The following is a 24,456-nucleotide window of genomic DNA, read 5'->3' on the forward strand; positions in this document are numbered from 1 at the left end:
ACACTGCAGCATCACTCCACATCAAATAGAAATAGGGACAGAGACAGAGAATGAGACAGAGACACAGAGAGAGAATGTGTGTGTATTTGTATTTGTATTTGTATTTCTTTTTATCATATATATCAGTCTGCGTCTGTAGATACACCTTATTCGACCACACGTGTGCATTTAAAGTTCCCCAGCAATTTAAACAAGTCATTTCTGTTTTTCTGTTTTCTTTTTCTTTCTTTTTTCTTTCTTTTTTTTTTTTTTTTACAATAACACCAAAAACAAATAGAACCGATACGTTTGTGTACATCATCAAATCAAAGAGAAGCAACACAATTCCTAAACTGATGTTGTCAAAGACAACTAAACATATGTTGTCCAAGCTATACATTACCTTTGTGCCGCGGTGCAAAAGTTGTCAGTTAATTTCAGATGAGAAAGCAATTTCAATTTTCTTTCTCTGGACAGAGAGAGAGAGAGAGAGTGTGTGTGTGTGTGTGTGTGTGAGCTGCAAGAATTCGTCTCTGAAATGAAAACGTGTTGTTGTTTTTCTTTCTCTTTCATTTATATTTCTTTCTAGTTTTTTGTTGTTGTTTTTTTGTTTGTTTGTTTGTTTGTGGGTTTTTTTTTATGATTATCGCTGTTTTTTTTGTGGGTTCTTGTTCAAACAGTATCATATGCTTGAAGTGACAAATGCATGGCTTTGGCAGTCAGTGGCATCTGTTGAGGCGTGGCGGTGCCAGCCTTTCTTTTCTCAGGCAAGAAACGAATTGCTTACTCATCTGAAATTAACTCAAAACGAATGCACAACAAACACGTAATGTATAGCTTAGACAACGTGTGTTTAGGAAATGTGTCGCTTCCCCGTTTGTGTGTGATAATACAGCCAGATGTATTGGTTCTCTTTGTGCTTGATGATTTAGTTTTTTTTTTTATTTAATTGACTTGTTTAGATTGTTGAGGAACTTCAAATGCGCACGTGTGGTCGAGTCATTGTTTCTGTACAGACAAAGGCTATCACACATGTATAAAAGCCTGCTTTGGGTCGTCGGTTACCATCTGAACCTCAGAGTTCAACGGAAGAAGGTGTGTGCTGTTGTGATGTTTTCTGCGCAGTCTGCCTGTCTCTGTCTCTCTCCCTCTCTATCTTCTCATGTGTCTCTCTCTCGCTATCTTTACCTCTCTCTCTCTCTTCTCACGTGTCTCTCTCTCACTATCTTTACCTCTGTCTCTGTCTCTCTCTCTCTCTATCTATCTTCTCATGTGTCTCTCTCTCGCTGTCTTTACCTCTGTCTCGCTGTCTTTACCTCTCTTTCTCTGTCTGTCTTCTTCTCATGTGTCTCTCCCTCTGTATCTTTACCTCTCTCTCTCTCTTTGTGTCTCTCTATCTTCTCATGTGCCTCTCCCTATCTTTACCCCTCTCTCTCTCTCCCTCTCTGTCTCTCTATCTTCTCATGTGTCTCTCCCTCTCTATCTTTACCCCTCTCTCTCTCTCTCCCTCTCTGTCTATCTTCTCATGTGTCTCTCTCGCCATCTTTACCTCTATCTATCTATCTATCTATGTATCTATCTATGTATCTATCTACCTATCTATCTATCTATCTATGTATCTATCTATCTACCTATCTATCTATGTATCTATCTATCTTCTCATGTGTGTCTCTCTCTCTGTCTGTGTGTCTGTCTCTCTATCTTCTCATGTCTCTCTCCCTCTCTATCTTTACCTCTGTCTCTGTCTCTCTCGCTATCTATCTTCTCATGTGTCTCTCTCGCTATCTTTACATCTATCTATCTATCTGTCTGTCTGTCTGTCTGTCTGTCTTCTCATGTGTCACTCTCGCTATCTTTACCCGTCTATCTATCTATCTATCTATCTATCTATCTATCTATCCATCTGTCTATCTTCTCATGTGTCTCTCTCGCTATCTTTACCCGTCTATCTATCTATCTATCTATCTATTTGTCTGTCTTCTCATGTGTCTCTCTTTCCCGCTATCTTTACCTCCCACCCCCACGCCCCCTTTCTCTTTCTCTCTCTCTATCTATCTACCTGATACAGAAGGGAGAGTTTCAGTTTCAGTAGCTCAAGGAGGCGTCACTGCGTTCGGACAAATCCACATACGCTACACCACATCTGCCAAGCAGATGCCTGACCAGCAGCGTAACCCAACGCGCTTAGTCAGGCCTTGAGAAAAAAAGAAAAGAAAAAAAGAAGGAGAGTGAGAAGACCATCAAGTCATATAGCTCATGGCCCGGCCCAGCACCAAGAGACTTATTTCAGGGCTGAGAGAAGACCGTGAAGAAATTATCATGGAGAGAAGACCAGAAAAAAAAATTAATGATCTCGGAGAGAAGACTATGAAGAGAAGACGCCGAAGAGAGGACCGTAAAACAGAAGGTACTAGAAGAGAGGACCGTAAAACAGAAGGCACTGAAGAGAAGGCCATAGTGTACAAACCTGCTCAGGTTCTCAGAGGGACTGCGAACTTTCATTTACAGGAACTGGATACTGACAAGACCCTGTTTAAATTAACGTTAGGCTATTTTCGTTCTGTGGAGTACCTAGTGCCGATGACGTCATCTAAATACCGGGCCATTTGAAGCACAAGTAAGGCTTGCAACTTGAACGTCAAGAGAATACAGCCATGAACAAACTTGACCTTTAACCCTTTCACCGCCAAGCTCGCATTTATGCACAGGCGTGGTAGAGGACCCACGTCACTGAAAGGTGACCATTCATTGGTCTGTTATCCATGAACCTACTGCTCTTAATGTTCGGTGGTAGGATAGGCCATATTTTCTATACATCGCAGGGGAGGGGGGGGGGAATCCCCAGCTATTCTTAGCCACTGTCTTTTCTGTGTTTATACCACACGGGAATTTTGTACTCTAAATTGACTGGCGGTGAAAGGGTTAAGGGCAGATCGCCAATATATCGCTGAATTGACCACTGCACTTGAGGTGGATTTTCTTCTGTTTTTTTGTGTGTGGTTTTTTTTTGTTTGTTTTTTTCTTCTTCTTCTTCTTTCTTTCTTTCTTTCTTTCTTTTTTTTCTTTTTGTTGTTGTTCGCCCTTCACTCTCTCAGTCCAGTGTGAGAGAGGATGGAGCTGTGCTCAACTGATGTGACAGGTACCCCCCTCCCCCCCACCTCCCCCCCTCCACCCCCCACAGACTGTTCTCCATTGATTGTCCAACCACTTTCACTCCTCCCACTGTGTTCAACTGATGTGACAGGTACCCCCCCTCCCCACCCCACCCCCCCGCCCCCTCACCCCCCCATTGTTTGTCTAGCCACCTTCACTCCTCCCACTGTGTTCAACTGATGTGACAGGTACTCCCTCCCCTCCCTCTCCCCCTCCCCCCCTCCCCATTGTTTGTCTAGCCACCTTCACTCCTCCCACTGTGTTCACTCACTGCACATTCCTAGAGGGGTGTGGGGGTGGCTGAGAGTTAACGAATCTGAAAGTATGGGATCAAACACAAAACAACTCTATAATCATCTTCCGACCTTGCGTGGTGGGTCTGGACGCAACAGTGATGGCCTAGAGGTAACGCGTCCGCCTTGGAAGCGAGAGAATCTGAGTTCGCTGGTTCGAATCACGGTTCAGCCGCCGATATTTTCTCCCCCTCCACTAGACCTTGAGTGATGGTCTGGACGCTAGTCATTCGGATGAGACGATGAACCGAGGTCCCGTGTGCAGCATGCATTTAGCACACGTAAAAGAACCCACGGCAACAAAAGGGTTGTTCCTGGCAAAATTCTGTAGAAAAATCCACTTCGATAGGAAAAACAAATAAAACTACACGCAGGAAAAAATACAAAAAAATGGGTGGCGCTGTAGTGTAGCGACGCGCTCTCCCTGAGGAGAGCAGCCCGAATTTCACACAGAGAAATCTGATGTGATAAAAAGAAATACAAATACAAATACAAATACAACTCATTCCGACGAGACAATAAATAAACCGAGGTCGCTTGTGCAGCATGCGATTAGCGCACGTAAAAGAACCCACGGTAACGAAAGTTGTGCCCTGACAAAATATCGTAGTAAAACCCAATCTCATTGTATGTGACTGTGCAGTTTGGGTTCTTCTTCCCATGGTTTGATGATGATGACGTGAGTTGATTCCTACCTTGACTGACAACCAACCAATTTATTCCCCCAATCCCCTAACTAAACTGAACAAACTTTCATCTGTTTCAGTCAAAAGTCAGCCAGACAGACAAACGCAATGTGGACCAACATGAACCATCTGTCCGTCACTGTTCTGGTCGTCATGGCGATGGGCGTGAATGACGTCATGTCTCAGGCGTCAGCATCATGTGACGTAAACAGCATGCCCTCTGTGGACAACTTAGATTTCGAACACCTCCAAGGTATGACGTAACCGATGCTTATTTTCTTTCTTCTTTCTTTCTTTCTTTCTTTCTCTCGTTACTTATTCATATACAGTGTGAGAGAGAGGGTGTGAATGAAAGAGAGGTAGAGAGAGAGAGAGAGAGGGAGAGAGAGGGGGGGGGGAGAAACAAAACCAAACGAATTCATATTTCACGATGTCAGTGGAGAAAGCCCAACTGCTTATTTGCGTCCAGCCCTAAAGGAATAAACAAAACAAATTTAAAAAAAAAAAAACACGCCCATGTGCGCTCGTACACACACGCACGCACACACACACACACACACACACATAATGAATGTAAATTTGTGTGGTTGCATGTGTGTGTGTGTGTGTTTGTGTGCGTGTGTGTGTGCGTCTGTGTGTGTGTGTGTGTGTGTGCGTGTGTGTGTATCTGTGCTGTGTGTGTGTGCGTCTGTGTGTGTGTGTGTGTGTGTGTGTGTGTGTGCAGGAAACTGGTACCTGAAGCTGTCGACACCATCCGTTCCTTTCTCTCAGAACCTGACAAGTTTAAAGTATCAGGCTTATATTGACTACGAACAGGTGAGACCAACGGGTGATTCGAAGATGTCACACACCTCATCACCACACGCCGCGATTCCCACACCTCATCACCACACAACGCAGTTCCCACACCTCATCACCACACAACGCAGTTCCCACACCTCATCACCACACAACGCAATTCCCACACCTCATCACCACACAACGCCATTCCCACACCTCATCACCACACAACGCAATTCCCACACCTTATCACCACACAACGCAATTCCCACACCTCATCACCATACAACAGTTCCCACACCTCATCACCATACAACAGTTCCCACACCTCATCACCACACAACACAATTCCCACACCTCATCACCACACGACGCGATTCCCACACCTCATCACCATACAACACAATTCCCACACCTCATAACCATACAACACAATTCCCACACCTCATCATCAGACAACACAATTCCCACACCTCATCACCATACAACACAATTCCCACACCTCATCACCACATAACACAATTCCCACACCTCATCACCATACAACACAATTCCCACACCTTATCACCACACAACACAATTCCCACACCTCATCATCACACAACACAATTCACACACCTCATCACCACACAACACAATTCACACATCTCATCACCATACAACACAATACCCACACCTCATCTTCATACAACACAATTCCCACACCTCATCACCACACAACACAATTCACACACCTCATCACCATACAACACAATACCCACACCTCATCTTCATACAACACAATTCACACACCTTATCACCACACAACACAATTCACACACCTCATCACCACACAACACAATTCACACACCTCATCACCATACAACAGTTCCCACACCTCACCATACAACACAATTCCCACACCTTATTACCACACGACATAATTATTCCCGGGTCGACACGACACGTATTTCAGTGGCGCATGAAACCGAGTTGGGGCCAACCGCCTACTTTCGAAATATCAGAGATCACGTGACACAGCAAAACCAATGACGTTTTCATCACTTCGGAATGACAGCCGGGAAAACTCAACGCAACATGTATGGAACACTCAGTGAAGTCAGCCATGGTTTTTTTTTGTTTTTGTTTTTGTTTGTTTTTGTTGTTGTTGTTGTTTGTTTGTTTTTTTTGTTTTTTGTTTGTTTGTTGTTGTTGTTTGTTTGTTGTTGTTGTTGTTGTTTTTTGTTTGTTTTTTTTTGGGGGGGGGTTCACGTGCTCTCATCGTTTACATCAGTACAAGGATTACGTTCCTATGTCTTCATTCGGGAATAAACGAGTTAAGTGTCGCAAAATGCCCCGGACAGCTTTTCTGTGCGGATCAGACTGGCACACTTACATACAAAAATACACACGACATACGTCCATCAATCCATCCATCCATCCATCCATACATACTTACATACTTACATACACACAGGGGTGCACATCTATGGGCAATATGCACACCTGGACACACACGCGCGCGCACACACACATATGCCATGTATGCACATTGATGTATTGTGTCTGTGTGTGCGTGTGTGGTGTTTTGTGTGAAAGAGAATGAGACAGATAGACAGGCAGAGAGGGAGAGAGACATACCGATATATTTGCCCATAGATAGATAGATAGATAGATAGACATACGTCTGTTATGTGTGCGTGTGCGTGTACGTGTGTGTGTGTGTGTGTGTGTGTGTGTGTGTGACAGAGAGAGAGAGGGAGAGCAGACACTCGTAAGAAATAGACAAACGGAGAATACGTCTATGTTCGTGAACGACCTGAATTTTAAAAAAAAAAGAAAAAGAAAAGAAAAAAGATAATACATGTTTGTGTCTCACGTGTCATTTTGCCTGCAGTCACTTGACTGAGGGGTGGGAGGTGGGTGGTGGGTGGGGGGGGCTTCTTTTCTAAAGACTTTGTATTGCCCAGCTCTCCCTATTATTAGAGTTTCTCATCACTGGGTACACAATGTCTGTCTCACATCAGTGTTATTTTTGCCTTGCGTTTCGTGTTCTCACAGGGCCAGAAAATGTTTGTCATGAGAGGAAGCAAAACCTACCTCGGTTCTGAGGAATGTTGCGCACTCGAACTGCGATGCAAGCTGACAGGCTCTACGTGTGACTATGTGGGGAGGAATCAGAAGTTCACCGTTATAAGCGAGAAATCACCCAGGAATGGAGTGTGAGTGTTTTCAATCCTTGTGTGTGTGTGTGTGCTGTGTTGTGTTGTGTGTGTGTGTGTGTGTGTGTGGTGTGTGTGTGTGTGTGTGTGTGTGTATGTGTGTGAGAGTGTGTGTCTGTGTGTGTGTGTGTGTGTGTGAGTGTGTGTGTGTGTATGTGTGTGTGTGTGTTTGTATGTGTGTGTGTATGTGTATGTGTGTGTATGTGTGTGTGTGTGTGTGTGTGTGGTTTAACTATGTTATATTCTTTTCTACTCCATTCAATGAAGAAGCAGCGTGCATCACTTAAAAAGAAAGGTAAAAAATTTTAAAAAAATTTTTAAGTCTGTAAAATGAGTAAGAAGAAGAATAACGACAATGACAAAAACAAATAAACCAACCAAGAGAAAACAACGACAAAAACAAAACAAAGATCATGGAAGTAAGAACAAAGAGGCAAATGAGCATGCAGAAAAACAACTCGAAACATCAGAAGACGGAAAAGAAGAAGAACGAGAAGGGGAAGAACAAGAATAAATTCGTTACCGATGCTCCCCCGTTCTTTTATTTTATTTTAATATTCTTTTTTTTAATTATTTTTTTGTCTTTTCTTTTTATCTGTTTATGTTTTTTTGTTGTTGTTTTTTTGGGTGTGTGTGTGTGGGGGGGGAGGGGCCTGGAGTAGTGGGGGGGGGTTAATCCAAATGACGGGCGCAACAGCCGAGTGGTTAAAGCGTTGGACTTTCAACCTGATGGTCCCTGGTTCGAATCTCGGTAACGGCGCCTACTGGGTAAACTGGGGGTGAACATTTTTCCCATCTCCCAAGTCAACATAACTTATGTGTAGACTTGCTTTGTGCCTGAACCCCCCTTCGTGTGTACACGCAAGCAGAAGATTAAAAACGGTCATACACGTAAAAGCCCACTCGTGTACATACGAGTGAATGCGGGAGTTGCAACCCACGAACGAAGAAGAAGAAGAAAGAGTGGAGAAATAACCAACGATATTGATCACAAGGAACTCCGCTGGTTGAGTCACTGATGCCGAGTTCTCCATGAAGCTTCTTACACAGTCTTTACTTTCGAAGCCATAGGGAAAAAAACACCCTTATATCTGTCTATCTATCTACATACCTATCTATCTATCTATCTAGAGTGATGGCCTTGAGGTAACGCGTCCGCCTAGGAAACGAGAGAATCTGAGCGCGCTGGTTCGAATCACGGCTCAGCCGCCGATATTTTCTCCCCCTCCACTAGACCTTGAGTGGTGATCTGGACGCTTAGTTATTCGATGAGACGATAAATTGAGGTCCCGTGTGCAACATGCACTTAGCGCACGTAAAAGAACCCACGGCAACAAAAGGGTTGTTCCTGGCAAAATTCTGTAGAAAAATCCACTGCGATAGGAAAAACAAATAACACTGCACGCAGGAAAAAAGAAAAGAAAAAAAAAGGGGGGTGGCGCTGTGTAATGAAGCGACACGCTCTCCCTGGGGAGAGCAGCCCGAATTTCACGTTGAGAAGTCTGTTGTGATAAAAAGAGAAATACAACTACAAATACTACGCGGGAGTTGCAGCCCACGAACGAAAAAGAAACGAAGAAGAATTTTTGTTGATCGCATATTTCTCCGCTTTCAGCGACGTCCTAGCCACGTGGTGGGAAATCGAGGTGGGAGGCCAGATGTACAACGTGCTGAACGTCTTTTCTCGTGTGTCTTTCCTGACCAATTTCCGCCTTTCGCCCAGCGCCTCCACGGCTCTGGAACAGTTCTGCGGCACCAACGCCACTGATCCTGCTTCCGGGTTCTACGAGCTGGTACTGTCCTATGCCAATCTCCCTGCATGCTTCTCCTGAGTGGCTGTGGCTGGTGATCGGTCGTGATGATCAAGTTATGGATGACGATGACGATGACGATGAAGGAGATTAAAAGTATCCCTGATCTTTTGAAGATTGTTGGAGTTGGTTGGATGGTGGATGTGGTGGTCGTTTCTGTTTGTGGTTGTCTTCTCTCTGTCTCTCTCTCTGTCTCTCTCTCTGTCTCTCTCTCTCTCTGTCTCTCTCTCTCTGTCTCTGTCTCTCTCTGTCTCTCTCTCTCTCTCTGTGTCTCTATCTCTCTGTCTCTCTGTGTCTCTATCTCTATCTCTCTCTGTCTCTCTCTCTCTCTCTGTCTCTCTCTGAATACCAAGCTGGATTTAAGAAGGGTTACAGTACTGTTGATCATATGTTCACTTTAATGGCAGCTGTTCAAAAGCAGTTTGCACATAATCGAAAATTATACGTCGCTTTTATTGACTTCGAAAAAGCCTTTGATTCAGTAGCAAGAAAACTTTTATGGCCGATTCTTACAAAAAATGGAATAAAAGGTAAACTTTATTGCTGTATTAAAAGTATGTACGAGGATGTTAAAAGGGGACTCCTTGATAAGTTGAAGAAGGAAAAGCCCCTTTTTGAGGCACTGCCATCTTTTCTTTCTGGAAGGGAATGGCATCAACTTTCCCGTCCCTCCCTCTACACTTTCAAACCGACTACACCTTTTTGCCAAAAAAAGAAGCCGCAGGAACTTTAAACCAAATGTCAAAACGGTACACCAATTCAAATTTTTGAGCCTTAGATGAAACCCAAACATCACTTATTTTCCAATTACAAATTTAAAATTTTGAAATAAAAGTCTGTTTCATTTCTTCCAAAATGGGAATCTTTTTCATTTCCCTTTTGTGGGGGGCTATATCCACTGTTTCCCCTCTTTCCGCCTTTCTATTTGGGTCTTGGAACCCCCCAAACGGAACTTTTAAAAAACTGCTGCGGAAAGGGAGTAATTTTACGAGACACCTCACTTAATCAAATTTTAGCCTTTAGTCTTTTCCCCTCCCTTTCCCCCCCCCCCAACCGCTTTTTGCGGAAGGATGCGGGGTGGGAATCAAACAAGGTCAAATTTTCTTATTAAATCATTTTTCCCAACTTTTTTTTCTTTCCACTAAGGGGGGGGGGGGGAGGGGTGGGGAGGAGAACTTTAATAAATAAAAGGGAATTTAAGGGAGGGATTCTTTTTTTGGAAAATAACGGGAATAAATGGGCACGCCACTGCCCAAAATTTACCCAAATACACCAACACAATTTAGCAACATCTAAAAAAAAAACCCAACAAACAAACAAACAACAACAAACAAAAAAACCCCACAAAACCCTAATTGAAAAATTTTTCCCCAAACACACAACAACCCCCAAAAAACCCCCTCCCCCCCAGAGCGCTCCCTCCTCACCCCCAAACCCTTTTTTTGGTGGGTTTTTTCCCTAGCTTTCGGTTTATTTTTTTTTTCCTTCAAATGGATTTTTAGGAATTTTGCCTAGGAACCAACCCTTTTTTTGCCGTTTTTTTATTTTCCCCATGCAGCTGCCTACGGGGTTTTCCCTTTTTCCCTCTTCTCACCACAGGGTCACTCCAAAAAACAACTCAGGTCTATGGAAAAGGGGGAGAAAATATCGGCGGGGCTAGCGTTGGTCAACCAAAAACGCACCCAATTCTCCGCTTCCTAAGGCGGAACCGCGTTATCAGGCCTCATTAAAAAAATAAAAAAAAATAAAAAAGGAAAAAAACAAAAAATTTTTATATTGTATTTTTTTTTATCATAATATTTGGGGGTCTGCGTCTGTTTAATAAAATTTTACCTTATTTTTGAATTCCCAAAAAAAATATGCATTTTAAAAATTTTCCTCCAACCCCAATTTAAAACAAGTCTTGTCGGGGTTTTTCTGTTTTCTTTTTTCTCTTCTTTTCTTTTTTTTTTTTTTTTTTTTTCAATAACCCAAAACAAATGAACCAAAAGGGTGGTTACATTCCCTCAAAAAGCCCAACAAAATTCCTAAAAAGTGTCAAGGAAACTAACAAGAGCAAAGGCAACAGCCGTTTCCGGTGAAAAATTGCAGGTTTTTTTGGGGGGAAAAATTTTCCCAAAGTTTATTTCTCGGGTTGTGTGAAACCCGGGAACAAACGACGGGCCCTTTCAATAAATTAATTTTAAAAGAAAAATGGTTATAAAAATTGGAAAAATAAAGAATGATTATTTGATTTGAGTATCAGTACGAAACTTTGTGTCAAGAAACGTTTCCCCAGTTGTAATTTCTTCCCATCTTACAAGCCTAAGAGGGGTTAAACCTGGGGATAAAAAATTTTTTCGAATGGGTGAGTTTCCCGCCCTTTTTAAAACGGCCTCGGGGTTTTGGTTTGAAAACAGATTGTAAACAAACAAAGAAAGCCAAAACGCACGGGTGCCAATATGTGCTATCCCAAATTTCTCAATAATTATTAAAATTATTTTCCTGTATAGCCTGCCCTTTAAAAGGGGAATATTTTTTTCCTTAATTTGGGGGGTTTATGTTTTTTGTTTTCTTTTAATTCATTTTAAGTCAAATTCGGATGAGACGAAAACAACCGATCCTTTCTGAGCCTTGAGACGGTTCACAGAATTTCCCACGGGCCAAAAGGGGTTTTTTTTTTTGAAGTTACGTTTTTTAGAAAAAAAATCCATTTATAAAAAACACAAAAAAAATGCACGCAAGGGGAAAAAATTTTAAAAAAAAATTTAGTGGGGGGGGCTTATAAATAGCAACGGCCTGTCTCTGTGAGAAATGCCCGTTTTTACAAAAACCCCTTTTGGGACTATTAAAAAAAACCAAAAAACAAAAAAACAAACAAAACAAAGAAAAACAAACCAAAATGTATTTTTATTTATTTTTTTTACCATACGCTTTCTTGATGTTAAATTTCTCCTTTAGTTCGGCACATGCAGGAATATCGAGGCACATGACGTTTTAATAAATTAAAAAACCCCACGAAAGGAGAAGAGCACAGGGGAAAAGGTTTTTGAGTAAAATCCCATTTTCGTTGTCTGAGTAACTATCCGCCCACAACGGGAAAAGGTTTTAATTTTAAACATCTTTTGGGGTTTTTTTTTTCTCCTTTTTTTTTTTTTAATAAATTTTACTAAAAAAAAATGACCGTGTGTGTTTTGGGAAAAAAATTTATGTGGTGTCTTTGTTGCGTTAACATTATGTGGGGTGGGTGGGGTGGGTGGTGGTGAGTGTGGTGAAAAACAACAAGGACAGAGAGAGAGAGAGAGAGAGAGAGTGTGTGTGTGTGTGTGTGTGTGAGAGCTGCAAGAATTCGTCTCTGAAATGAAAACGTGTTGTTGTTTTTCTTTCTCTTTCATTTATATTTCTTTCTAGTTTTTTGTTGTTGTTTTTTTGTTTGTTTGTTTGTTTGTGGGTTGTTTTTTTATGATTATCGCTGTTGTTGTTTTTTTGTGGGTTCTTGTTCAAACAGTATCATATGCTTGAAGTGACAAATGCATGGCTTTGGCAGTCAGTGGCATCTGTTGAGGCGTGGCGGTGCCAGCCTTTCTTTTCTCAGGCAAGAAACGAATTGCTTACTCATCTGAAATAAACTCAAAACGAATGCACAACAAACACGTAATGTATAGGTTAGACAACGTGTGTCGCTTCCCCGTTTGTGTATGATGATACAGCCAGATGTATTGGTTCTCTTTGTGCTTGATGATTTAGTGTGTTGTTTTTTTTATTTAATTGACTTGTTTAGATTGTTGAGGAACTTCAAATGCGCACGTGTGGTCGAGTCATTGTTTCTGTACAGACAAAGGCTATCACACATGTATAAAAGCCTGCTTTGGGTCGTCGGTTACCATCTGAACCTCAGAGTTCAACGGAAGAAGGTATGTGCTGTTGTGATGTTTTCTGCGCAGTCTGCCTGTCTCTGTCTCTCTCCCTCTCTATATTCTCATGTGTCTCTGTCTCGCTATCTTTACCTCTCTCTCTCTCTCTATCTATCTTCTCACGTGTCTCTCTCTCGCTGTCTTTACCTCTCTCTCTCTCTCTTTCTGCCTCTCTATCTTCTCATGTGTCTCTCTCTCGCTATCTTTACCTCTCTCTCTCTCTTCTCACGTCTCTGTCTCTCTCTCTCTATCTTTACCTCTCTCTCTCTCTTCTCACGTGTCTCTCTCTCACTATCTTTACCTCTGTCTCTGTCTCTCTCTCTGTCTATCTATCTTCTCGTGTGTCTCTCCCTCTGTATCTTTACCTCTCTCTCTCTCTTTGTGTCTATCTTCTCATGTGCCTCTCCCTCTCTATCTTTACACCCCTCTCTCTCTCCCTCTCTGTCTCTCTATCTTCTCATGTGTCTCTCCCTCTCTATCTTTACCTCTCTCTCTCTCCCTCTCTGTCTATCTTCTCATGTGTCTCTCTCGCCATCTTTACCTCTATCTATCTGTCTATCTATCTATCTATGTATCTATCTATGTATCTATCTACCTATCTATCTATCTATGTATCTATCTATCTACCTATCTATCTATGTATCTATCTATCTTCTCATGTGTGTCTCTCTCTCTGTCTGTGTGTCTGTCTCTCTATCTTCTCATGTCTCTCTCCCTCTCTATCTTTACCTCTGTCTCTGTCTCTCTCGCTATCTATCTTCTCATGTGTCTCTCTCGCTATCTTTACATCTATCTATCTATCTGTCTGTCTGTCTGTCTGTCTTCTCATGTGTCACTCTCGCTATCTTTACCCGTCTATCTATATGATCTATCTATCTATCTGTCTATCTATCTATCCATCTGTCTATCTTCTCATGTGTCTCTCTCGCTATCTTTACCCGTCTATCTATCTATCTATCTATCTATCTCTCTATCTCTCTATCTGTCTGTCTTCTCATGTGTCTCTCTTTCTCGCTATCTTTACCCCCCACCCCCACGCCCCCTTTCTCTTTCTCTCTCTCTATCTATCTACCTGATACAGAAGGGAGAGTTTCAGTTTCAGTAGCTCAAGGAGGCGTCACTGCGTTCGGACAAATCCACATACGCTACACCACATCTGCCAGGCAGATGCCTGACCAGCAGCGTAACCCAACGCGCTTAGTCAGGCCTTGAGAAAAAAAAAAGAAAAAAAGAAGGAGAGTGAGAAGACCATCAAGTCATATAGCTCACGGCCCGGCCCAGCACCAAGAGACTTATTTCAGGGCTGAGAGAAGACCGTGAAGAAATTATCATGGAGAGAAGACTATGAAGAGAAGACGCCGAAGAGAGGACCGTAAAACAGAAGGTACTAGAAGAGAGGACCGTAAAACAGAAGGCACTGAAGAGAGGACATTAAAACAGAAGGCACTGAAGAGAGGACCGTAAAACAGAAGGCACTGAAGAGAAGGCCATAGTGTACAAACCTGCTCAGGTTCTCAGAGGGACTGCGAACTTTCATTTACAGGAACTGGATACCGACAAGACCCTGTTTAAATTAACGTTAGGCTATTTTCGTTCTGCAGAGTACCTAGTGCCGATGACGTCATCAAAATACCGGGCCATTTGAAGCACAAGTAAGGCTTGCAACTTGAACGTCAAGAGAATACAGCCACGAACAAACTTGACCTTTAACCCTTTCACCGCCAAGCTCGCATTTATGCACAGGCGTGGTAGAGGACCCACGTCACTGAAAGGTGACCATTCATTGGTCTGTTATCCATGAACCTACTGCTCTTAATGTTCGGTGGTAGGATAGGCCATATTTTCTATACATCGCAGGGGGGAATCCCCAGCTATTCTTAGCCACTGTCTTTTCTGTGTTTATACCACACGGGAATTTTGTACTCTAAATTGACTGGCGGTGAAAGGGTTAAGGGCAGATCGCCAATATATCGCTGAACTGACCACTGCACTTGAGGTGGATTTTCTTCTGGTTTTTTGTGTGTGTGTTTTGGTTTTTTTTTCTTCTTCTTCTTCTTCTTCTTTCTTTCTTTCTTTTTTTTCTTTTTGTTGTTGTTCGCCCTTCACTCTCTCGGTCCAGTGTGAGAGAGGACGGAGCTGTGTTCAACTGATGTGACAGGTACCCCCCTCCCCCCACCTCCCCCCCTCCACCCCCCACAGACTGTTCTCCATTGATTGCCCAACCACCTTCACTCCTCCCACTGTGTTCAACTGATGTGACAGGTACCCCCCCTCCCCACCCCCGCCCCCCCGCCCCCCCCAACCCCCCATTGTTTGTCTAGCCACCTTCACTCCTCCCACTGTGTTCACTCACTGCACATTCCTAGAGGGGTGTGGGGGTGGCTGAGAGTTAACGAATCTGAAAGCATGGGATCAAACACAAAACAACTCCATAATCATCTTCCAACCTTGCGTGGTGGGTCTGGACACAACAGTGATGGCCTAGAGGTAACGCGTCCGCCTTGGAAGCGAGAGAATCTGAGTTCGCTGGTTCGAATCACGGTTCAGCCGCCGATATTTTCTCCCCCTCCACTAGACCTTGAGTGATGGTCTGGACGCTAGTCATTCGTTTGAGACGATGAACCGAGGTCCCGTGTGCAGCATGCATTTAGCACACGTAAAAGAACCCACGGCAACAAAAGGGTTGTTCCTGGCAAAATTCTGTAGAAAAATCCACTTCGATAGGAAAAACAAATAAAACTACACGCAGGAAAAAATACAAAAAAATGGGTGGCGCTGTAGTGTAGCGACGCGCTCTCCCTGAGGAGAGCAGCCCGAATTTCACACAGAGAAATCTGATGTGATAAAAAGAAATACAAATACAAATACAAATACAAATACAACTCATTCCGACGAGACAATAAATAAACCGAGGTCGCTTGTGCAGCATGCGATTAGCGCACGTAAAAGAACCCACGGTAACGAAAGTTGTGCCCTGACAAAATATCGTAGTAAAACCCAATCTCATTGTATGTGACTGTGCAGTTTGGGTTCTTCTTCCCATGGTTTGATGATGATGACGTGAGTTGATTCCTACCTTGACTGACAACCAACCAATTTATTCCCCAATCCCCTAACTAAACTGAACAAACTTTCATCTGTTTCAGTCAAAAGTCAGCCAGACAGACAAACGCAATGTGGACCAACATGAACCATCTGTCCGTCACTGTTCTGGTCGTCATGGCGATGGGCGTGAATGACGTCATGTCTCAGGCGTCAGCATCATGTGACGTAAACAGCATGCCCTCTGTGGACAACTTAGATTTCGAACACCTCCAAGGTATGACGTAACCGATGCTTATTTTCTTTCTTCTTTCTTTCTTTCTTTCTTTCTCTCGTTACTTATTCATATACAGTGTGAGAGAGAGGGTGGGAATGAAAGAGAGGTAGAGAGAGAGAGAGAGAGAGGGGGGGGGGGAGAAACAAAACCAAACGAATTCATATTTCACGATGTCAGTGGAGAAAGCCCAACTGCTTATTTGCGTCCAGCCCTAAAGGAATAAACAAAACAAATTAAAAAAAAAAAAAAAACGCCCATGTGCGCTCGTACACACACGCACGCACACACACACACACACACACACACATAATGAGTGTAAATTTGTGTGGTTGCATGTGTGTGTGTGTGTGTTTGTGTGCGTGTGTGTGTGCGTCTGTGTGTGTGTGTGTGTGTGTGCGTGTGTGTGTATCTGTGCTGTGTGTGTGTGCGTCTCTGTGTGTGTGTGTGTGTGTGTGTGTGTGTGTGTGCAGGAAACTGGTACCTGAAGCTGTCGACACCATCCGTTCCTTTCTCTCAGAACCTGACAAGTTTAAAGTATCAGGCTTATATTGACTACGAACAGGTGAGACCAACGGGTGATTCGAAGATGTCACACAACTCATCACCACACGCCGCGATTCCCACACCTCATCACCACACGACGCGATTCCCACACCTCATCACCACACGACGCAATTCCCACACCTCATCACCACACAACGCAATTCCCACACCTCATCACCACACAACGCCATTCCCACACCTCATCACCACACAACGCAATTCCCACACCTTATCACCACACAACGCAATTCCCACACCTCATCACCATACAACAGTTCCCACACCTCATCACCATACAACAGTTCCCACACCTCATCACCACACAACACAATTCCCACACCTCATCACCACACGACGCGATTCCCACACCTCATCACCATACAACACAATTCCCACACCTCATCACCATACAACACAATTCCCACACCTCATCATCACACAACACAATTCCCACACCTCATCACCATACAACACAATTCCCACACCTCATCACCACATAACACAATTCCCACACCTCATCACCATACAACACAATTCCCACACCTTATCACCACACAACACAATTCCCACACCTCATCATCACACAACACAATTCACACACCTCATCACCACACAACACAATTCACACATCTCATCACCATACAACACAATACCCACACCTCATCTTCATACAACACAATTCCCACACCTCATCACCACACAACACAATTCACACACCTCATCACCATACAACACAATACCCACACCTCATCTTCATACAACACAATTCACACACCTTATCACCACACAACACAATTCACACACCTCATCACCCCACAACACAATTCACACACCTCATCAACATACAACAGTTCCCACACCTCATCACCATACAACAGTTCCCACACCTCACCATACAACACAATTCCCACACCTTATTACCACACGACATAATTATTCCCGGGTCGACACGACACGTATTTCAGTGGCGCATGAAACCGAGTTGGGGCCAACCGCCTACTTTCGAAATATCAGAGATCACGTGACACAGCAAAACCAATGACGTTTTCATCACTTCGGAATGACAGCCGGGAAAACTCAACGCAACATGTATGGAACACTCAGTGAAGTCAGCTATGGTTTTTTTTTGTTTTTGTTTTTGTTTGTTTTTGTTGTTGTTTGTTTGTTTTTTTTGTTTTTTGTTTGTTTGTTGTTGTTGTTTGTTTGTTGTTGTTGTTTTTTTTTGTTTGTTTTTTTTTTTGGGGGGGGGTTCACGTGCTCTCATCGTTTACATCAGTACAAGGATTACGTTCCTATGTCTTCATTCGGGAATAAACGAGTTAAGTGTCGCAAAATGCCCCGGACAGCTTTTCTGTGCGGATCAGACTGACACACTTACATACAAAAATACACACGACATACGTCCATCAATCCATCCATCCATCCATCCATACATACTTACATACACACAGGGGTGCACATCTATGGGCAATATGCACACCTGGACACACACGCGCGCGCACACACACATATGCCATGTATGCACATTGATGTATTGTGTCTGTGTGTGCGTGTGTGGTGTTTTGTGTGAAAGAGAATGAGACAGATAGACAGGCAGAGAGGGAGAGAGACATACCGATATATTTGCCCATAGATAGATAGATAGATAGACATACGTCTGTTATGTGTGCGTGTGCGTGTACGTGTGTGTGTGTGTGTGTGTGACAGAGAGAGAGAGGGAGAGCAGACACTCGTAAGAAATAGACAAACGGAGAATACGTCTATGTTCGTGAACGACCTGAATTAAAAAAAAAAAGAAAAAGAAAAGAAAAAAGATAATACATGTTTGTGTCTCACGTGTCATTTTGCCTGCAGTCACTTGACTGAGGGGTGGGAGGTGGGGGGTGGGTGGGGGGGGCTTCTTTTCTGAAGACTTTGTATTGCCCAGCTCTCCCTATTATTAGAGTTTCTCATCACTGGGTACACAATGTCTGTCTCACATCAGTGTTATTTTTGCCTTGCGTTTCGTGTTCTCACAGGGCCAGAAAATGTTTGTCATGAGAGGAAGCAAAACCTACCTCGGTTCTGAGGAATGTTGCGCACTCGAACTGCGATGCAAGCTGACAGGCTCTACGTGTGACTATGTGGGGAGGAATCAGAAGTTCACCGTTATAAGCGAGAAATCACCCAGGAATGGAGTGTGAGTGTTTTCAATCCTTGTGTGTGTGTGTGTGTGTTGTGTTGTGTTGTGTGTGTGTGTGTGTGTGTGTGTGTGTGTGTGTGTGTGTGTGTGTGTGTGTATGTGTGTGAGAGAGTGTGTGTCTGTGTGTGTGTGTGTGTGTGAGTGTGTGTGTGTGTATGTGTGTGTGTGTGTTTGTATGTGTGTGTGTATGTGTATGTGTGTGTATGTGTGTGTGTGTGTGTGTGTGTGGTTTAACTATGTTATATTCTTTTCTCCTCCATTCAATGAAGAAGCAGCGTGCATCACTTAAAAAGAAAGGTAAAAAATTAAAAAAAAATTTTTAAGTCTGTAAAATGAGTAAGAAGAAGAATAACGACAATGACAAAAACAAATAAACCAACCAAGAGAAAACAACGACAAAAACAAAACAAAGATCATGGAAGTAAGAACAAAGAGGCAAATGAGCATGCAGAAAAACAACTCGAAACATCAGAAGACGGAAAAGAAGAAGAACGAGAAGGGGAAGAACAAGAATAAATTCGTTACCGATGCTCCCCCGTTCTTTTATTTTATTTTAATATTCTTTTTTTTAATTTTTTTTTTGTCTTTTCTTTTTATCTGTTTATGTTTTTTTGTTGTTGTTTTTTTGGGTGTGTGTGTGGGGGGGGGGGGGGGCTGGAGTAGTGGGGGGGGGGGTTAATCCAAATGACGGGCGCAACAGCCGAGTGGTTAAAGCGTTGGACTTTCAACCTGAGGGTCCCTGGTTCGAATCTCGGTAACGGCGCCTACTGGGTAAACTGGGGGTGAACATTTTTTCCATCTCCCAAGTCAACATAATTTATGTGTAGACTTGCTTTGTGCCTGAACCCCCCTTCGTGTGTACACGCAAGCAGAAGATTAAAAACGGTCATACACGTAAAAGCCCACTCGTGTACATACGAGTGAATGCGGGAGTTGCAACCCACGAACGAAGAAGAAGAAGAAAGAGTGGAGAAATAACCAACGATATTGATCACAAGGAACTCCGCTGGTTGAGTCACTGATGCCGAGTTCTCCATGAAGCTTCTTACACAGTCTTTACTTTCGAAGCCATAGGGAAAAAAACACCCTTATATCTGTCTGTCTATTTACATACCTATCTATCTATCTATCTAGAGTGATGGCCTAGAGGTAACGCGTCCATCTAGGAAGCGAAAGAATCTGAGCGCGCTGGTTCGAATCACGGCTCAGCCGCCGATATTTTCTCCCCCTCCACTAGACCTTGAGTGGTGATCTGGACGCTAGTCATTCGGATGAGACGATAAACCAAGGTCCCGTGTGCAGCATGTACTTAGCGCACGTAAAAGAACCCACCGCAACAAAAGGGTTGTTCCTGGCAAAATTCTGTAGAAAAATCCACTTCGATAGGAAAAAAAAAAAAAGGGTGGCGCTGTAATGTAGCGACACGCTCTCCCTGGGGAGAGCAGCCCGAATTTCACGCAGAGAAATCTGTTGTGATAAAACGAGAAATACAAATATCAATACAAATACAAATCTATCTACGTGGGAGAAAAAGAAAAAAGAACGAAGAAGAAAAAAGAAGAAGAATTTTTGTTGATCGCATATTTCTCCGCTTTCAGCGACGTGCTAGCCACGTGGTGGGAAATCGAGGTGGGAGGCCAGATGTACAACGTGCTGAACGTCTTTTCTCGTGTGTCTTTCCTGACCAATTTCCGCCTTTCGCCCAGCGCCTCCACGGCTCTGGAACAGTTCTGCGGCACCAACGCCACTGATCCTGCTTCCGGGTTCTACGAGCTGGTACTGTCCTATGCCAATCTCCCTGCATGCTTCTCCTGAGTGGCTGTGGCTGGTGATCGGTCGTGATGATCAAGTTATGGATGACGATGACGATGACGATGAAGGAGATTAAAAGTATCCCTGATCTTTTGAAGATTGTTGGAGTTGGTTGGATGGTGGATGTGGTGGTCGTTTCTGTTTGTGGTTGTCTTCTCTCTCTCTCTCTGTCTCTCTCTCTCTCTCTGTCTCTCTCTCTCTCCGTGTCTCTATCTCTGTCTCTGTCTCTCTCTGTCTCTGTCTCTATCTCTCTGTCTCTCTGTCTCTCTATCTCTCTCTGTGTCTCTCTCTCTCTATCATCTCTCTCTGTCTCTATCTCTCTCTCTCTGTCTCTGTCTCTATCTCTCTCTCTCTGTCTCTCTCTCTCTCTGTCTCTCTCTCTCTCTATCCTCTCTCTCTGTCTCTCTCTCTCTGTCTCTCTCTCTCTCTGTCTCTCTCTGTCTCTCTCTCTCTGTGTCTCTCTCTCTCTCTGTCTCTCTCTCTCTGTCTCTATCTCTCTCTCTCTGTCTCTGTCTCTCTCTCTGTTTGTAGGCCTTAAAGTCTTAACTCCCGAGAGCAAGGTTTCGGTTGCGCATGCGCACTAGAGCCTATCCATAAAAGGGAAAGGGGCGGAGTTTATCTATAAAAAGCGCGAGCACGTGTCCGGTAGGTTAGTAGATCGTCATATTTCTCTCCGTTTGCATGTTTTACAAACAATGTGGTCGTTTACGGTTGCCAACGTCGAGGGGCTGTCTGCATGCTTTCCAATTCTCACCGGACAGTACCACGTGCTGGTGCTATTTTTATCTGACAGACACGTCTAGCGCAAACACAAACGGCTCTAGCTCCGCCCCTTTTCTCTGCATTCAAATTTTGTATTACGTGTAGCTGACACATTTTGTACTTTCCAAAGTCAATTCAGGTCTAGATTGGAAGCTGCTAGGGAAATCTCGCTCTCTGCCATAAATGAAGCCAAACCGTAGCTTTATTAGGCTTTTATTTTGAATAAACCTTCACCGACGTCACAGTGTCAGACTCTGGTGAGAAACTGGCTTGATTCAAATCGCCCGCCATTTATAGTCCGGTTCAGGCTTTAAGTGTGAATAGAATAGAATAGATTTTATTGTCATGAAACCTTAAGGTTTATAAGACACAAGTGCAATGGTAAATGAATGAATGAATGAAAAACACACAATTAATCAATCAGTAAATGCAATAAATTGCAGCAGCATTCATAAGCAAATTTTCCTAATTTTGTTTATATATATTCATCACCTGAACTTAATACAATGATCAAGAAGATGGATTTCGTCTTCCAGTATGTTACACTTGATGCACAATCTATCTTCTTGTGGGATATTTTGTGTGTGTGTGTGTGTGTGTGTGTGTGTGTGTGTGTGTGTGTGTGTGTGTGTGTGGAGAGAGAGAGAGGGAGAGAGAGAAAGAGACTGAGAGATCTATTTGTAAACTGGTTGGACGGACAACACACACACACACACACACACACACACACACACACACACACACATACGTACATACATGCATACATGTTTCGCCTTCAACCTCCAATTTTTTCCGGCCACTTTTTTTCGGGGGTGGGTGGGGGGAGAGAGAGGGAGGGGGCGGCTTCTGTTCTCCTCTCCCCCCCCCCTCCCCCCCACCACCACACTAGAGTAATAATAAACCCAGACAAACATACACCGACACACTTTGCTTAGCCTGCAGAAGAAGACGAGAAAGACAGAAGAAGAGGAAAAAGACGAGGATGAACATGAATAACAAGAAATAAAGGAAGATTTATTAGACGCTGTGATGGAGCAACAGCTACACATGAAAAACCAGATGATAATTATTGAAACAGATTGTGCCTGTGTGTGTGTGTGGGGGGGGGGGTATTTCTTCCTCTTCTTCTGTCTCTTTGTGTGTCTATCTCTGTCTCTGTCTCTCTTTTGTCTTTCTCTGTCTCTGCCTGTCTTGTCTGTCTCTGTCTCTGCCTCTCTCTCTGTGTATCTCTCTCTGTATTGTCAACGGCAATAAAACATTGTCAGTGTCAGTGCTCCTCTCTCTAAATGATTTGTCTGCCCGTTGATTGGAAGAGTAGGGGGTTAACTCTCTCCATACGAACGGCGAAAGAGACGACGTTAACAGCTTTTCACCCCAGTTACCATCATCAAAATATTGCAAGCGGGAGGCTCTTATACTGAAGAGGTGAATGTTGACAAAGAATACCACAATTCTGACGACGGAAGCTAAAGGTTGGGTCATTCAGACACCCACTGGACATCCGAGGAGTCTGTGTAGAGGAGAAGAGAGGACTGGCCGTACTGAGTAAGTTAACGTAACGTTACCTATGGGCTTGCACCCCTTTGAGGTCAAGCTGTTCCATGCTTTGGTCTTTCCCCAGTGGATAATGCAACTCGGCAGTCTTTACACTGGTATCCCGTCGCGAAGGAATCTGGCCACTGTTTTACAGCATGTTTTGTGCAGCGCGTTATAAATACACTGCTCAATAAACGTGCTCACAAAAAAAAGCCACAGCTTTTCAGCATGTTTGTGCAGCACGTTATAAATGCAAATGCTCAATAAACGTGCTCACAAAAAGCCACAGCTGTACAACATGTTTGTGCAGCGCATTATTATGAAAAGCCCAACACTCGGCTTATATCACAGATTGACATAAGTTTACATTTGGGCCAACAGCAAAGTGAGAGCTGTATTATCAATGGTTTCTCCAGTCAATGGGAAATCATTTACAGCTTAGTCTTTTGTGAAGGACTAGGACTCTCAAACTAGGAGGCAAAATTGCGCTGGCTCTTAGTGCTGCAACCTTGTGGGCTAGTTGGTCTTTGGGAACCATCCCAACGCCGACTGTCCTAAAACCCTCTTGGCCGAGAGAGTGGGGATGTAACTTGGGCAAGACACTCTCCACTATAATCAAATTCTAGCCCAAATAGTCCGAGAACAGCAGTTGCCTCCTCTGCTGTTCTGATGGTCATAGTCGGACACGACTGACTATCATATATATATTATGAAAAGCCACAACTTTACAACAATATGTTTGTGCGAATATTATGATTAAATGCACGGCTGTACAATTGAAACGGTGACCACAAGAAGCCACAGATTTACAATAATACGTTTTGTGCGAATATTAAGATTATATGCAAGCTGTACAAAGGATGACCACAAGAAGCCACAGATTTACAATAATACGTTTTGTACGAATATTAAGATTATATGCAAACTGCACAAAGGGTCATCAAAAGAAGCCACAGATTTACAATAATATGTTTGTGCGGATATTAAGATTATATGCAAGCTGCACAAAGGGTGGTGATCACAAAAAGCCTTTGAAGCTGCCTCTCCACGCAGTGCTCTCGACTCAGCAGCAGCACGTAGAATTTGGAATGTCCAAGGTCAGTTTGGATTCTGTGTGTGTGTGTGTGTGTGTGTGTGTGTGGCAGATGGTGGTGGGGAAAGGGAAACGAGATGATGGGGTGCGGGGAATTGGAGGGGTAGGTGGGGCGGGAGTGCGGGGGGGGGGGGGGGGGTCGGATGTTCTCTCTCTCTCTCTCTCTCTCTCTCTCTCTAGGTTTCATGTTCATCATGATTATTGTGTGCTTCCATGACGTGCACTGACGTACTCGGCAGCTAGACTCCTCGCGGGACTCAGATTTTTGTATATCAAATCCCATTATCGTTCTTTTTTTTTTTTTTCTTTTCTTCTTCTTCTTCTTCTTGTGTGTGTGGGTGGGAGGACGGAGGGGGGGGGGGAGGTGGGAGGGGGGGGGAGGGGGAACTGAGGGGAGGGTATGCGATTTCAGG

The 24,456-nt window shown here is 43.6% G+C and overlaps 2 protein-coding genes across 2 annotated transcripts; both read left to right on the forward strand.

The window, feature by feature from the left end:
• Positions 1–955: 955 nt before the first annotated feature.
• Positions 956–9,014, forward strand: LOC143296713 (uncharacterized). Its single transcript, XM_076608766.1, has 5 exons — positions 956–1,074; positions 4,192–4,364; positions 4,836–4,927; positions 6,932–7,092; positions 8,708–9,014. Exons 2-5 carry the CDS (start codon positions 4,220–4,222, stop codon positions 8,922–8,924), a joined length of 615 nt encoding a protein of 204 aa, XP_076464881.1. The 5' UTR covers positions 956–1,074; positions 4,192–4,219; the 3' UTR covers positions 8,925–9,014.
• Positions 9,015–12,738: 3,724 nt separating this feature from the next.
• LOC143296702 (uncharacterized) lies at positions 12,739–20,745 on the forward strand. The gene is made up of 5 exons (XM_076608748.1): positions 12,739–12,796; positions 15,943–16,115; positions 16,586–16,677; positions 18,677–18,837; positions 20,439–20,745. Exons 2-5 carry the CDS (start codon positions 15,971–15,973, stop codon positions 20,653–20,655), a joined length of 615 nt encoding a protein of 204 aa, XP_076464863.1. The 5' UTR covers positions 12,739–12,796; positions 15,943–15,970; the 3' UTR covers positions 20,656–20,745.
• The last annotated feature ends 3,711 nt before the right edge of the window (positions 20,746–24,456 follow it).

The sequence above is a fragment of the Babylonia areolata genome, chromosome 21 (genome assembly GCF_041734735.1).
Source record: "Babylonia areolata isolate BAREFJ2019XMU chromosome 21, ASM4173473v1, whole genome shotgun sequence".
Classification (NCBI taxonomy): domain Eukaryota; kingdom Metazoa; phylum Mollusca; class Gastropoda; order Neogastropoda; family Buccinidae; genus Babylonia; species Babylonia areolata.

Excerpts from the sequence above, each read along its gene's own strand:
- LOC143296713 (XM_076608766.1), top strand. The coding sequence starts at position 4,220 with ATGTGGACCAACATGAACCATCTGTCCGTCACTGTTCTGGTCGTCATG. Across the intron at positions 4,365-4,835 it reads AGATTTCGAACACCTCCAAG|GAAACTGGTACCTGAAGCTG; the intron begins GTATGACGTAAC and ends GTGTGTGTGCAG. Across the intron at positions 7,093-8,707 it reads AAATCACCCAGGAATGGAGT|CGACGTCCTAGCCACGTGGT; the intron begins GTGAGTGTTTTC and ends CTCCGCTTTCAG.
- LOC143296702 (XM_076608748.1), top strand. The coding sequence starts at position 15,971 with ATGTGGACCAACATGAACCATCTGTCCGTCACTGTTCTGGTCGTCATG. Across the intron at positions 16,116-16,585 it reads AGATTTCGAACACCTCCAAG|GAAACTGGTACCTGAAGCTG; the intron begins GTATGACGTAAC and ends GTGTGTGTGCAG. Across the intron at positions 18,838-20,438 it reads AAATCACCCAGGAATGGAGT|CGACGTGCTAGCCACGTGGT; the intron begins GTGAGTGTTTTC and ends CTCCGCTTTCAG.